Genomic DNA, 13,181 nt, shown 5'->3' with positions numbered 1-13,181 from the left:
GGCACCGTGACAGTCACTGTCCCACGGGACCCCGTGTCCCCCCACCGAGGGCTCTGCGGTGCGGGGCTGGGTGCCAGGCAGGGCCGTGAGCTGCCGTGGGCACACCCTGGGGGGATGCGATGGTGCGGGGCCCTGGGGACCCAGCTCCCCCCGCACCCAACAGCCGCCCCTCTCTGCTCAGGGCACCCCGGGACTGGCCGAGGCTGCTGGCGGGGCCTGGATCCGTCCGGCAAGGTCCCTGCGGGGCAGATGCTGCAGCAGATCAGTGGGTGGAGAAGCAGCATCTGCGCTGCCCACCGCACCGCACCGTCCCCCGCGCTGCCCGCTGCACCGTGCTGCCGACGGCACCCACCGCTCACCGCGCTGCCCTGTCCTCCCCTGCACCGTCCAACCCACTGCATCGGCCTTTTGCACCACGCTGCTGCTGCACCACGCCGCCCACCGCACCGCACCGCACCACACCGTGCCAACCTTGGCCGGGGCCGCCTCGGCCTGGGCAGAGCAGGGCAGGGCTGGGGGAGCCCTGCACCCCGCGCCCCCCACGCTCCCCACACCCCTCAGCTCCCTCTAGCCCAGTGGCAGCACTGGGGACGGGGATGGGGACAGGGACCACGGTCGGCCCCAGCACTGCAGCATCAGCCGAGCGCAGCCGCCTCCGACAGAAGCCACATCTGAGCCCCCGACCGGCTGCGGCTCCCAGAGCCCCCGGGGACGTTAAACAAACAGCGTGTTGTCACCAGCTCCCACTGATCGACCTGGCCCCGGGGACCCCCGACCACAGCAAACCCACCCCAGGGAGCACCAGGCCGGCCCCGCACGCACAGCCCCCCCTGCACGGCTCCTGGGTGGCACGGGCACATGTGGGGGCACACACAGGGACATACATGGGGGCACACGTGGGGGCACACGGGACCGGCTCCCTCCCCACGCGCAGCATCCGACCCCCTGCAGCACCCACGTCCCTCCCACGCCCCCGCACAGCGGCGGCTCCCCCACACACGTGCACACGCATGCACACACGCACGTATGCTGCATGCACACGCGTGCACATGCACGTCACGGCCTTTGGATAAACGTGGAGCCCTGGCAGGGCCCCGGTGGGGCGAGCACTGGGGTCCCCTGCGCCCCCAGCAGAGACACCCCCATGCAGGGACCCCCAGGGCCAGCCCCCCGCCCGCCCCACACCCCAGCCCGCAGGCAGGGCGGCCGTGGGAACGGGCACCGGGGCCGGAGGGCAGGAACGTCGCCAGCCCGTGCCCAGGGCAGCACCCACCTCGCACCCCGCATCCAAGGGTGGCTGGGGACATGGCACTGGGACCCATGGGATCCCTCACCCCTGGGTGGGGTTGAGGTGCTGGTTTAGAGGCCGAGATTTTCGAGGGGCAGATGTGGGGTGCGGGTTTGGGGCTGCAGGTCCGGGGCTCAGCCGGGCCAGCCCCGCCGGGGGAGCGGTTTGGGCGAGGAGCATCGGGAGGGGCTCCGCGGGGAGCCGAGCCCGCACCGGGGCGGGGGGGAGACCCCCCAGCCGCGGGCCCCGCTGCCCCCCATCGCCCTGCCCGCAGGATGGGGATGGGGATGAGGATGAGGATGGGGATGGGGACAGTCAGTGCTGCCCCCCGCGCCCGGGGGCTCCCGCCAGAGCCCCGGCATTGTCCGGCCTTTGTCCCCGCGGCCGGGGATGCGGGACGCGGGGGCTAAATGCTGCCCGACCCCCCCCGGATCCCTCGATCCCCCCGATCCCCCCCGATCCCCCGGGATGGAGCCGCGCCCGCCGCATGACGGCAGATTCAGCGCAGCCAGGGCCGGGGGCACCCTCCGCCGTGGGGGGGGGGGGAAGGGAGAGCAGATCGGGGGCCCCCCTGGCCGCATCCAGCCCCCCCGCAACCCGGCACCGCACCCCGATCCCCCTCCGCCCCGGGGGGGGCCCCCCGCCCCCCTCCCTTGTTCCCCCCATCCCCGGCGGCTGCAGCGGCCGGAGCCGCCGGGACCCCCGGGATGCCGGGGGTGGCCGGGGGTGCCGGGGGGGTGCCGGGGGGTGGTCGGGGGGTGCCGGGGGGTGCCGGGGGGTGCCGGGGGGCAGGTGCGGCCGTACCTCATCCCCGGCGGCGGCGGCGGCGTTGCGGAGCTGGGCGAGGAGCCGGCGCGGCCCCGAGCAGCCGCATCCCGCCCCCGCCCCCCCCCCCCCGCCGCTCCCGGCCGGGATTTTCCAGCGGCGCCGCGGCCGGGGCCCCCCGCGCCCCCCCCGCGCCTCTGCCGGGGCAGGGGGGGAAGGGGCCCCGCGCTGCCCCTGCAGGTCTCCATCCCCCCCCCCCGTCTCTTTTCCAACCCCCCCCCCCAAAAGCGCCAGGATCTGCCCCCTTCCCCCTGCCCTGGGGCCGAATCTGCCCCCCCCCCCCGCCCCCCCGAGCCGGCCGGCGCTGTCACCGTGTCCGGGGGGGGATCAGCCCCGGGGGCGGCCGCACCCTGCGCGGTGCAGGGCTGAGCCCGGCATCACCGCGGGACGAGCGGGACCCCCCGGCCGATCAGCCCCCCCATGGCGGATCCCCCCTCAGCCAGGAGCACCGAGCAGGGCCCGGCTGGACACAACGCGGGGCCGGATCCAGCCCCGGGCCTGATCCTGCCGCTCTGCCCGTGACCTGTGCCGTGCGCCATGCCACCACGGATGCCAAGGCCACCGTCACCCACCTCCCGCCTGGGGTGTCCTGGCTCTCCTGGCATCGCCCTCCCGGCATCGCCCTCCCAGCAGCTCCCCGGGAGTGCGGGGCAACACTGGGGCTGGCTCGGCGGAGAGGAGCCGGGCTGAGGGTGCACCCACCGCCTCGACCAGGCAGAGCGACCCCCAGCCCTGTCCGTGTCCCCCCCCCCCGCCAGCGGGAGCTGCACGAGGACCGTCAAGGTCACGTTGCTCGAACAAAAGGGACCCGGAGTCCGGCGATGGGAGACCTTTCCTCAAGGACAAATGGCCCCGGCCGTGCCGCGGCATCACCAGGGAGGGGGACAGGGGTGGTGTGCGTTTAAAGGACGCGGAGGGATGGTGCCAGGCCCTGAGAGACCCCGTAACGCGCTCAGGGCCAGCGGCAGGGACGAGCCGAAACCAGCCCCTGAGTACGGCGTGTGCCAAAGCCCCCGGGCACGGCCCCCGCTGCCTCTGTGAGCAGCCTGTGCCGATCTGACCAGAGCCCGGGGCCGGTGCTGAGCCTGGCGGCTCCCCGTGCCGAGGCCTCGCAGGGCAAAGGCGCGGCTGTTCGGTCCCGCTCAAACTGGGATGAGACCATCAGCGCATTTGCCACCATCTCCGGCAGCGGAGGCCGTGCCCGTGCGCCCGCGTCACTGCCTGCCTGAAGGTTGTGAGGTTTTGCCGGCGCAGCTTGTGCCAACACCCATCACCGCAACGCTCGAGACGTGCCGGGGCAGGGTGATGGCGTCGGTGCTGACACGGCAGCCAGGGTGACGGCAGGGAGTAAAACCGGAGGACAAGCATGCCAGGAGCAGCGGGGATGGCGGCAAACGGCCCCTCTGCCGCCTCTGGCGATGGCTTCGCAGTGCGCGGCAACGCCGGGGCTCCTCACCGCCGCAGGGGCCGGGGGCGCGGCGGCTTCTGCAGAGGACGATGCCTGAAATGGCTGCTCGGAGCCGGGGACACCTCGGCTGTCCCTGTCCCCCCCCCCCCGGCACTCAGCTCAGGCGTAAGGCGCCGGCCGGGTTCCCTTGGGCTCGGCCCAGGCCCCGGGGCAGCTCCCGGGCCAGACCGGATCACCCGCTTCGGATCATCATCATCATCATCATCATCACCCGCCTCATCCTCAAGAGCAGCTCCTCCTCCCCGGGAGCCGCCAAGAGAAACCTTCCTCCCTCTCAGCCCGAGGTGCCAACGATCAGCTGGACCCCCACCCGGAGCCCACCGACACCAAAAGCCTTTGGAATCCCAAATTTAAGATGAGAAAATAATCGTTTGGGACCTCGGCCTCCTGCGATGCGTCCTTGGCAGCTCCCCCCACCCCCGGAGAGGGGCTGGTTCCGAAGCCGTGGGAGCCCCCCCCCCAATTCGCTTTCCTTCGGCGGCTAACCTCACGCAGCACACGGTGAGCGTGGGCTTCACCGCGCCGCCGGGGCGATCCGAGCATCGCTCGAGATGCCAGCAATGAAGTTAAATAGATGGGAGCGCCCTAAAGCGTAGGGAAGCGCCGTTCACCACTTCCCAGCAAAGCAGAGAGAATTTCATTCACCTCCTCAACCCACTGGAAGAGAAATGCTTGCTGGGTGAATTTACCAAAAAAAAAAAACCAACCAGGAAATCTTCAGGAAAACATCAAATCGTGATTACGACTGCGGCGTTTTGCTCGCCTGTGTGCCCCAGCCCGCCCTGACGTGGGCCCGCAGCCCCGGGAACCGCAAGGCCGGGAGAGCGCGCGAGCGAGCTGGGAGAAATTTCTTTATTTACAGGTGGGAGAGGTCCCCGCAGCGCCGCGTTACTTCAGAGGAATGAACCGGGAGGAGTGGGTGGCGCCGATGCCAGGCCGGCCGTGCTTCACCGGCTTGTACGTGATGGAGAATTCCCCCAGGTAGTGACCGATCATTTCGGGCTGGAAGAGAAAGGAGAGATCCGCGTTGGAGGCAGCGCCCCGGGCCCCGCGGTGGGTCGGGGACCGTTACACCCCTCATCCCCGCGCTGGCAGCAGCCCCGGCGCAGCCGGTTCTGGCACCATCGCACACGGAGCAGGCACTGCCTGCGGGACCGGCACCGTGTCCGGGCTCCTCCTGCCGGCTTCACGTGGAGCCGGAGGGGCTGAGCGGGACGAGGGGCTCCCTCTGCCCCCCAAGAGCCCCCGACCAGCACCGCGCCTCCCGGGAGAGGGGACACGCAAGCCGCGGGGGCTTTTCGGTGCACTTTCAGGTTGGATTTAATGCCAGGTACCAGCAGGAAACGCCATTTAATCCCACCAGCGATACCAGGTCGCACCACCCCGCAGGTTATTCCACTCCCAGGAAACCTCGCGGATCCGTTTCATCCGAAACGGGCACCGGTGGGCAAGGAGCCAGGGCCGAGCGCAGCCAGCGCGTGTCCCCGGCCCTCCTGATGCTGCAGCACACGCAGGCTCAGAACTGCCACGTTATTTCGTTACCTCCCAGCCGCCCTGAAGCCTCGTGAGGCCTCGAGACCCCTCTGCAAGCAGCCCGTCCTCAGGACGGATGCTTTTGGGTGTCCCTCAGGGCCAGCTCTGCTCCAAGGAGGAGCCTCGACCTCCCCCTCGGACACGGGGCAAGGGTGCGATCACACAAAGCATTAAAAAACTAACGCAGACGCGTTCGGGATGCTCAGCGTGGATTGGGACCGAGGTTTTGGGGTGCTGCCGTGACGCCTCACCTTGATCTCCACCTGGTTGAAGGTCTTGCCGTTGTACACGCCGACCATGCTGCCCACCATCTCGGGGAGGATGATCATGTCCCGCAAGTGGGTCTTCACCACCTCCGGCTTCTCCATGGGCGGCGCCTCCTTCTTGGCCTTACGCAGGCGCTTCAGCAGGGAGTGCTGCTTGCGGCGCAGCCCCCGGTTGAGACGCCGGCGCTGCCGGGCACTGTACAGCTGCATCAGCTGCTCGCTGGAAGGGATGGCGAGACTGAGCGTGGAGCGCAGCCCGCGGGGAGCTCCCCAGGGGACCCCGCGCCGGCAGCGTTACCCGCTCAGGGACTTCAAACAGCCCAGACAAAAAAACTGCAAAAGCACCCCAAAACACCGGTTGTCTCCGCTGCCCCCGGCCCGCAGGAGCAGCCCCCAGTCCCCTGGCCCAGCGCAGAGGGCAGCGCCCGGCCGACAGCTCTTACTAGGACATGTCGAGGAGCTGGTCCAGGTCCACCCCTCTGTAGGTGAATTTCCGGAAGGTTCGCTTCTTCTTCTGCTCCACCTCCGCCTGCAGCCGGGAGCGCCAGGGAGGGAGGGGGTGTCAGGGCCGCCCAGACCCGCGTTCACCCCTCACGCACACGGGAAGGCCGCCCAATCCGCCCCCGCAGCCCCCGCCCCACCGGCGGCCCCCCACTCCCCCCACCGCCAGCACCCCGCGACCCTCAGCGCCGCCGGGCCCAGGCCTGGGGAACCGGGCTCCCGCCGCACTGAGGCCTAGTCCGGCCGAGGCAGCCACGACCCCGGCAGGGCCCAGGAGAGTCCAGCCATCCGCCCCCCAGCGAAGAGACCGGGCCGCCCTCGGCGGCAGCGGCGCCCCCGGCCCCGGGCGGCCGCCCCCGCGGAGGATGGAGCCGGATTGGAGCCGCCGGCCCCCCCGCTAGCACCCACCATCTTGGCCGGGTCTCCTCGGAAAGGGCCGCGCTTGGGCCGGAAGCGGCGGATCTCGCGAGAGCGGCGACGGGGCGGAAGGAGCTACAAGCCCCGCCCACCCGCAGCTTCCGGCAGCGCTTCCGCCCTCACTTCCCTTAAAGGGGCCGCGCCCCGCAGGAATGCGGGTGATCGGGTATAACGGCGGAGCTGAGAAGCGCTACACGGTGGAGCGGGAACCCGCTGCTTTGGGACAGGGTCCTGGCTGAGCGACTGAGCCTCCTCTTCCCCCTTAAACCTGCTCCTCCTCATCCAGGGCAGACGGCGGGCGCTGCGCTGAGCTGGGAGCCTCTTCCCGATGAAGCCTCAGCCCAAAGTGAGGGGCAGAGAGCAGGGTCAGGAACTCGAGGCAGAGGCCCCGGAAGAGATAAGCCGCCCAGCAGTAGGATGGAGGAGCCTGCACTGGTTTTGGACCCAAACAGCTGCTTATGTTCCAGCGGGTGGCACTGCAAAGCTGCTCCTTCCCGCTGGCCCAAGGTGAGACGCAACGGCAGCGGCGATGGATCCCAGAAAATCACCTTCACGGCACGGCTACCTGGTGCTGCAGCCACACGCCGACGTTGCCCAGCCCTGCTCAGGCCAACACCCGCTCATCTTGTGGGAAGGCAGCAGCCTTCATCTTTCAGCGACGGACCTTCATCTTCCACTGCTTTCCTGCTGCCCACAGGAGCCGGGCAGCTTTTCCAGCTCGGGCTCTGAGCAGAGGTTTGAAGTGAGGACAGGCGTTACAGGCATGGCTGGAGAGCAGAACGGAGGACAGAGCGAGCCCGCGGGAGCACTCGGCCGTTACACAAGGTGCCTCCTCGGAGGCCGCTCTCCACCAGCCTGCGAGCCCCTCCTGCCCAGGTTTGGCAGACAAGCGCCGGCTCATCCTGCGGCACAGGCTGATTCGGTTTGTCCCTGGGCAGAGACGAGTTTCCAGTGGATGTAATGGCCTGCGCTGACCTGGAAGAGCCGGTTCCGCGCAGAAGGTATCCGTCTCCAAAACCTTTTATCCAAGAAGAGCGTGAAAGGCGGCAGAGCAGCGACGACTTTGGGTCTCCTTCCATTCCGCGTGCCGGTGAAGCGCCACGGTTTTGCATTACGCCATTTTCCACGGTGTGTTTCACGTAGCGATAAATTACAAACCAAACCTCAACGAAGAAGTCAAAACGGCCGCACCACATCGAAGGCAGAGCATGGAAGTCACACCTGTGCAAACGGAACGCAAAAGGAGCGGCTCCCGTTCCGGCAGGGAAGCACCCCGCACTTTGTGCTCGTGGAAGTAACCGAGCGAGGAGCAGAGCCAAGAGGATTCGCCGCGAGCGGAACTGGTACCATCCAGACAAACCACAAAAAAACCCCTCTGAACTGATCAAAGTCCTTCCGAGAGCAACCCCGTGACCTCCAGCGCCACGGATACATCCCAACGCATCCTCAATTTCAAGTCGTGCTGAGCAACGCCACATCTGCTCCTGCAAAAAAGCGTCTTTTAAACACGCAGCAGTGCCCTATCCACTCCTGAAGAGTTAAGCCCTGTTAATAGCGACTAACGAGAGCAGAGAGGACTACCAAGCGCAGACGCACACCCAGCAGGACACAGCCCCTGGGAGAAGGTTCCTTGGAGAAGATTCGGTTTTGACGCGGCAGCTTGCCCTCAGACTCGCACGTAAAGGACGGCCAACACGTAGCGCGTGGCTGCCTTTGAGCCAACGACCCGTTTCGCTACCTAGTGCTCATTTATCGTGTTAGGACAGTTCATCTCCCGTGGGCTTAACCCCACATTTAAATGAGACAAACGCTGAAGCGGTGTTCTAGAAGTCCCAGGTCAAATAGTTATGGACACTAATCTACACAGTAAGATGCCCCTAAATCCATGTTTTACCCCTTTTATGCTGCTCTCAGCAGTTACAGAGAAAACCCCCCAAAAAGGAGGCACCCAGTAACTAGGTCATCGGTCTGAGGTAGCGAGAGCACGCTGACTGCATCAGCACAGAAGTTAAGAACGTGACCCCTGAGTAAGCACTAGCAGATCACGCCACCAGCAAAATTACCTCAGAACTTCCAAAGTGGGGAAGGAGAGACGAGGGGCACTCTCCCGGAGGCACACCAATCCACGAGATACCTACACGCGCCCCTTGTAGCTTCTAAGCAAGCCTTTTGCCCAGCGCCTTGAAGCCTCAAGGTCAGATGAAGAGCAGCACTCAACGTCAGTGCCACCAAGAGGCGAAGGAGCGAACGCACGCAGACCTGCCCGCCGCTCTGGTGACAGGCACGCCAACAGGTTTAGGAGACTCGGTGCGAGAGCCCTTCGCCACGTCCAATCCCATCCAGGTCAGAGCCAAGAGCAGCGTGACGGCTCTTCAGCCTCTACAAAGCAAATGGGACGGTGCCAGCCCAGACCCTGCACCAGCACAGCTGCTTCTCTCGTGAAGAGGGCAAGAGTCGAGCAGGCACGAAGAACTGCTGACTTAATTCCACTGCTAGTAGCTTAACAGTCCCTTGAGGCACAGCGTAAGCCTGTATACTGATGTTAAGACATGATTTTCAAGGCTGCCAATTGATTTCTCATGAAAACACCAATTCACAAGAAACTTTTTTGTCAAAAGAAAAAAAAAAATGGAGACAGGCTTGTGTTTCTAATCCAAATGTACTTCTCTTTATTCAAACCAGGGGTAATCACTGGTTAGTGCAAAATGCACCTAAACCTTTTGCCTGAGGGAAATCTACATCTTAACAAGGCCTCCGTTAACCCCTAATGAAATCCACAGAGGATTTGAAAGCGTTTGAAGCACAGATCTAACGCTGCGCTTCGTAAGTGACTCTGTGCGTCAACAAGTCTGCACCTGCCTTGTTACCGGTTCTATACCATCAGGTAACAAAAGCAAAATACACTCAGTAGATTTCTTTTAACTCCCAGAGTTTCTGAACCATCCGCCCCACCACTAACGTCAGGAGTAAAGGGGTTGCAGCTCACCCTCACTTCCAACAGTGCTAACGGAAACCCTGTTTTAAATTAAAAAATAAGCCAGCATACATAGTAGAAAATTTCTCTTAAAAATTTCACAATCTGTAAATGTATATATTTTTTTCTTTTAAACATAAAAGTTTACAATATACGGTAAAACAAAGGCTCAGGAAAAATAATTTCAAAAAAAAGAAACCTGAAGTTTTGAATTAAAGCTGAAGACATTTTTAAAACCCTGTAGTTTGAACCAGTGACATTTTCTTTATTTGTGCTGATGGGTTAGAGAAAGGAAAATATTTAAAAACTGCAGTCCAAACACCCACAGCTTTGCCTTCAGAAGCCATCTTCCCCCACCCCACCCCCCAAAAAAAAAAAAAAATGTTGTTAGGTTTTTCTTCCATCAAGTATGTGATTGTCACAAGTTCAGAAGTCTGGGATTCCTGGGTTCAGCTGGTACCAGACATCCCTGTGTGGACAGAATTCCCTGATTGCCAGCCCGCGCTAGCGCCGGTAGGGGTGAAATCCTTGCACGTTATGGTTCTGTCCTCGTCCAAAACCACTTCCTCCTGCAGGTGGGCCACTTGATGGTTGCACCGAGGGGCCTCCGTAGGGAGGGGGTTGCTGGCTGGGATCAGAGAAACCTTGTCCAAAACCACTCAAGTCTTGTCCGTACCCTGGGGAGAAGGGGAAAAAGGCAGCAGAGTCAGCTTCCAGTATCATCCACGCGCACGACGACAGAGGCGCAAATTCAAACCCTGATGCCCCTCCCTCCCCCCCGCACGGCCTCAGGAACAAACACCTCGGTCTAACACGTTAAGATAAGCAGCTGCTTTCAGTTCTTGCAATTATTTACCTTCTACACAGAAGAAAGAGGCAAAAAGCAGAACTGAATAGGTACGCAGAAATGGTAGTTTTCACTTTTGAGGTAATCCCACCCAGGCTGGGAGTTAAACTGTCGTATTACGGCTGTTCAGAAGCTTGAAGTGGCTTGCAGGTTTGCTGTCAGCTCATTCTGAATATTTTTATTTTGTCTTGGGTTGGGTTTTTTAATCGGCTAAAAACTAGTACTGTCAGGTTCAGCAGAGATGAAGATGTAGCAAGGAAGTTTTTCCTGAAATCTCACAGCTATTACACTGGAGCACCTCAGACTGACTGCGCAGAGCTATTAGACTCTGGCTTTGTACAGTCAGCCTCACCATCTTCCCTGGACAGTCAAAAAAAAACTTCCTTCGCTGAAAGAACACACTGGAGAAGACAATCTTAAATTCCCTTTCAAAAAACAGAGTACTGCTGCCCAAATATTTATTTAACTAACTAATCAGCTGAATACCCAATTCAAAAAATGTAAATTGAAACATGAGGGGACAAAGTTGGCAAAGCAGAATCCAGAAGGGTGCAACTACCGCGCCCATTATATACTTCATAACGGAACCCTTGGTCCAAAGTTGCCCTTAGAAAGAACTAACATTCTTCCCCAAAAACTCACTGCACGGGCAGGCTGAAGTGTATTTGTTGCAAGTTCAAAAAACAAAGCTCCATTTCAAAACCTGACCCCCTATTGCTACTGCAGATGGCGGTGAATACTTCTAACCTGGCCAAAGAGAAGCAGCAGTCAGTAAGCAGCTATAAAGCCCTTCTCCCACATCCCCTACGCCACCAACTGCACCCGAGTTCAGTTAGTTTTAAGCCTGAACGGGTACTGTGTCTCAACTAAAGTTTACGCTAATGCATGCTGCAAGTTAACATTTATCTTGTTCTTCCTCAGTCTGAGGAACTAAACACGTCTCCTCTCCTGCCACACTGTCCTTCTGCCTGCTCAGTGAGGCTGCGACCACCGCTCTGCAGCATAATCCATGCCAAAGACCAGACTCGGAATAGGTTTAGAGTAAGCAGAATTTGGGGATAGGGAGAAAGGGTGAAGACGAAAGACTTGCTGGAATTCTTGCTGCCAATATGAAAGACAACTAGATGTAAATTAAGAACACTGAGAAATTGAGAAATTTAATAAAAGTTCCCGTAATTAAATACGACTCTTAATCATAATAGTGGCATCAGTGCAAGCCTCTGCTATGAAAGATGGTATTAAGAATCCTAATTACTAAGCACATTTCTGCAGTTCTGCTTCTCTCTATGCAGGCTTAAAGCAGGTTTAACTCTCTTAATCCAAAACAAAGTCTCTTAGCATGTCTTCAGTATTTCAATTTCAAGCTCTGCCTGTCTCTCAGGACTTGCTACCACTAATGAGCATTAAAACACATCTATCACAGGCCTCTATTAGCTCAAAATGCTAATCCAGTCGTTTTTTCAGACAGAGATAAGCAGGCAACCAAAAATACAATTTGATTGTTTGCCAAGGGGTGAGGCTCTCGGAATGGGAAAAAAAAAATCAAGTTATTCTCACTGTACACTGCAGTGTTACAGCACGAAGTGGTGGAAACCACAGTTCTCAATTTGTTTATCACAAAGGAAACCTACAGTGTAAACCTGAACAGCCAGACATTTAAGTACATATCATCTTCCCCCTGCTTTCTCAGTTCCTGCTGCAGCTCTCGGTTTGCACCAGCACCTCCCAGTGAAACACCCAGTTCACCTGCCGTTTCAGAGGGCTCTGCTCTCTAAGGGAGCTGTGCCGACCATGACGGTTTTACTGTCTTGCTTAAGAACCTGAGCTCAGTTCGATCACATAGGATAAAGCCTCGCCAATGCAGTGCCTTGGGAAGCGAACAGCAGCGTCATTCATACTTCAGTCGTGAGTCTTCACTTCAGCCAGCTCATGAACATAAAGAACGGTATTGCCCTTACTCACAAAAGTAAACATTCAAGCCGCATTGTTCCCCCCACCCTCTTAAAAGAGACCCTGCAAGAAACACAAGTTAATTTCCCAAACGCAGATATATCAAGAGCATTGGTTGTAAATAGGCACCACCTACCTAGGTTTCTCACTGCTCAGCCTGACCATAAGAGTGTAAACAAAGTATTGGCGCGTAGCCTGAAGGGTCTTGAGAATAGGTACCCAGCCCTAGTAAGAAATGAGGAGACCAGGGTGACGAACCCCAAGAGAGCCCTGTACAGAGATAATTTTTCAGGGTGAGGGAGACACACCCATGTTAGTGTTTAATCTACTAGTGCTTACATTCATCCTAGCTGTAAACATAGCAGCATTTAAGATGCTGTCAAGCCAGGACAAATCTTAAAATGCCACAATGATTAGATAACTCAGTGCCTCTTTAAAGCCCATAAGCTTTATGCATTTATGTAAATACATGCAGATCAGCTAGACTGCCTATTGTACAGCAATGCTGCTAACTAATTTGCGATCACATGAAGTGCTGAAGCTCTTTAAAAAAGTTCAAAAGAATTTACACATAGCTTTATGAACAGGTGGATGATTCTGCGTACTGTAGCATATAAATATCTCTATCCCTGTTAGCACTTGTACTCATAACAGCTTTCAGGCTAGAAAAGCACTCTTGAGGCGAGAGATTAACTGCAGTTGTGGTTTAAACAACTAACCTTCCTAGCCTTCTTCCTCAAAATGCAGTACTACACACCTCTTCCTCCCTCCTCCCTCCCTCCCCAGCACTCTTAAGAGACTAAGAGCATCTGGAATATTTCACTAGCAAAGAGGCTTCCTAGAATATACAAGAGGCAAGTGGTATCATACACACCAAATACCGGAATCCCCCCTCCCCAGTTTTTCACAATGTTGGAAAACAGATTCCTCCAACACATCGCAAATATTGGCTCCCCACTGAACATACATGATTGTGCACAGATTTATACTTTATTTAGTAGGGTCCACCCCCCCCAAAAAGAGTCTGCAAAGAGACAAGTTCTGGCAAGACAAGAAAAACTTCCTCGAGTCACAAGGGCAAAGCAACTGTGTTTATAACAAACAAATTGAAA

At 59.2% G+C, this 13,181-nt stretch overlaps 2 protein-coding genes across 4 annotated transcripts in view; both read right to left on the bottom strand.

Annotated features, from left to right (window-relative positions):
- Nucleotides 1-4,297: 4,297 nt before the first annotated feature.
- RPS15 (ribosomal protein S15) lies at nt 4,298-6,320 on the bottom strand. Its single transcript, XM_050910601.1, has 4 exons — nt 6,290-6,320; nt 5,824-5,909; nt 5,366-5,600; nt 4,298-4,583 (listed from the first exon to the last, which is right to left on the bottom strand). The coding sequence occupies exons 1-4, from the start codon at nt 6,290-6,292 to the stop codon at nt 4,470-4,472; spliced, it is 438 nt and encodes a 145-aa protein (XP_050766558.1). The 5' UTR covers nt 6,293-6,320; the 3' UTR covers nt 4,298-4,469.
- Nucleotides 6,321-9,652: 3,332 nt separating this feature from the next.
- The window catches only part of DAZAP1 (DAZ associated protein 1), a 26,430-nt gene continuing 22,901 nt past the window's right edge, over nt 9,653-13,181 (bottom strand). For all 3 annotated transcript variants that reach the window (XM_050910586.1, XM_050910587.1, XM_050910588.1), the window contains one exon: nt 9,653-9,949. In XM_050910586.1, coding sequence (XP_050766543.1) covers nt 9,777-9,949 — 173 coding nt within the window. In that variant the 3' untranslated portion in view covers nt 9,653-9,776. The remainder of the gene's footprint in view (nt 9,950-13,181) is intronic.

This window comes from Gymnogyps californianus, chromosome 24 (genome assembly GCF_018139145.2).
Source record: "Gymnogyps californianus isolate 813 chromosome 24, ASM1813914v2, whole genome shotgun sequence".
NCBI lineage: Eukaryota > Metazoa > Chordata > Aves > Accipitriformes > Cathartidae > Gymnogyps > Gymnogyps californianus.
This window is presented reverse-complemented; position numbering and strand designations above follow the sequence as displayed.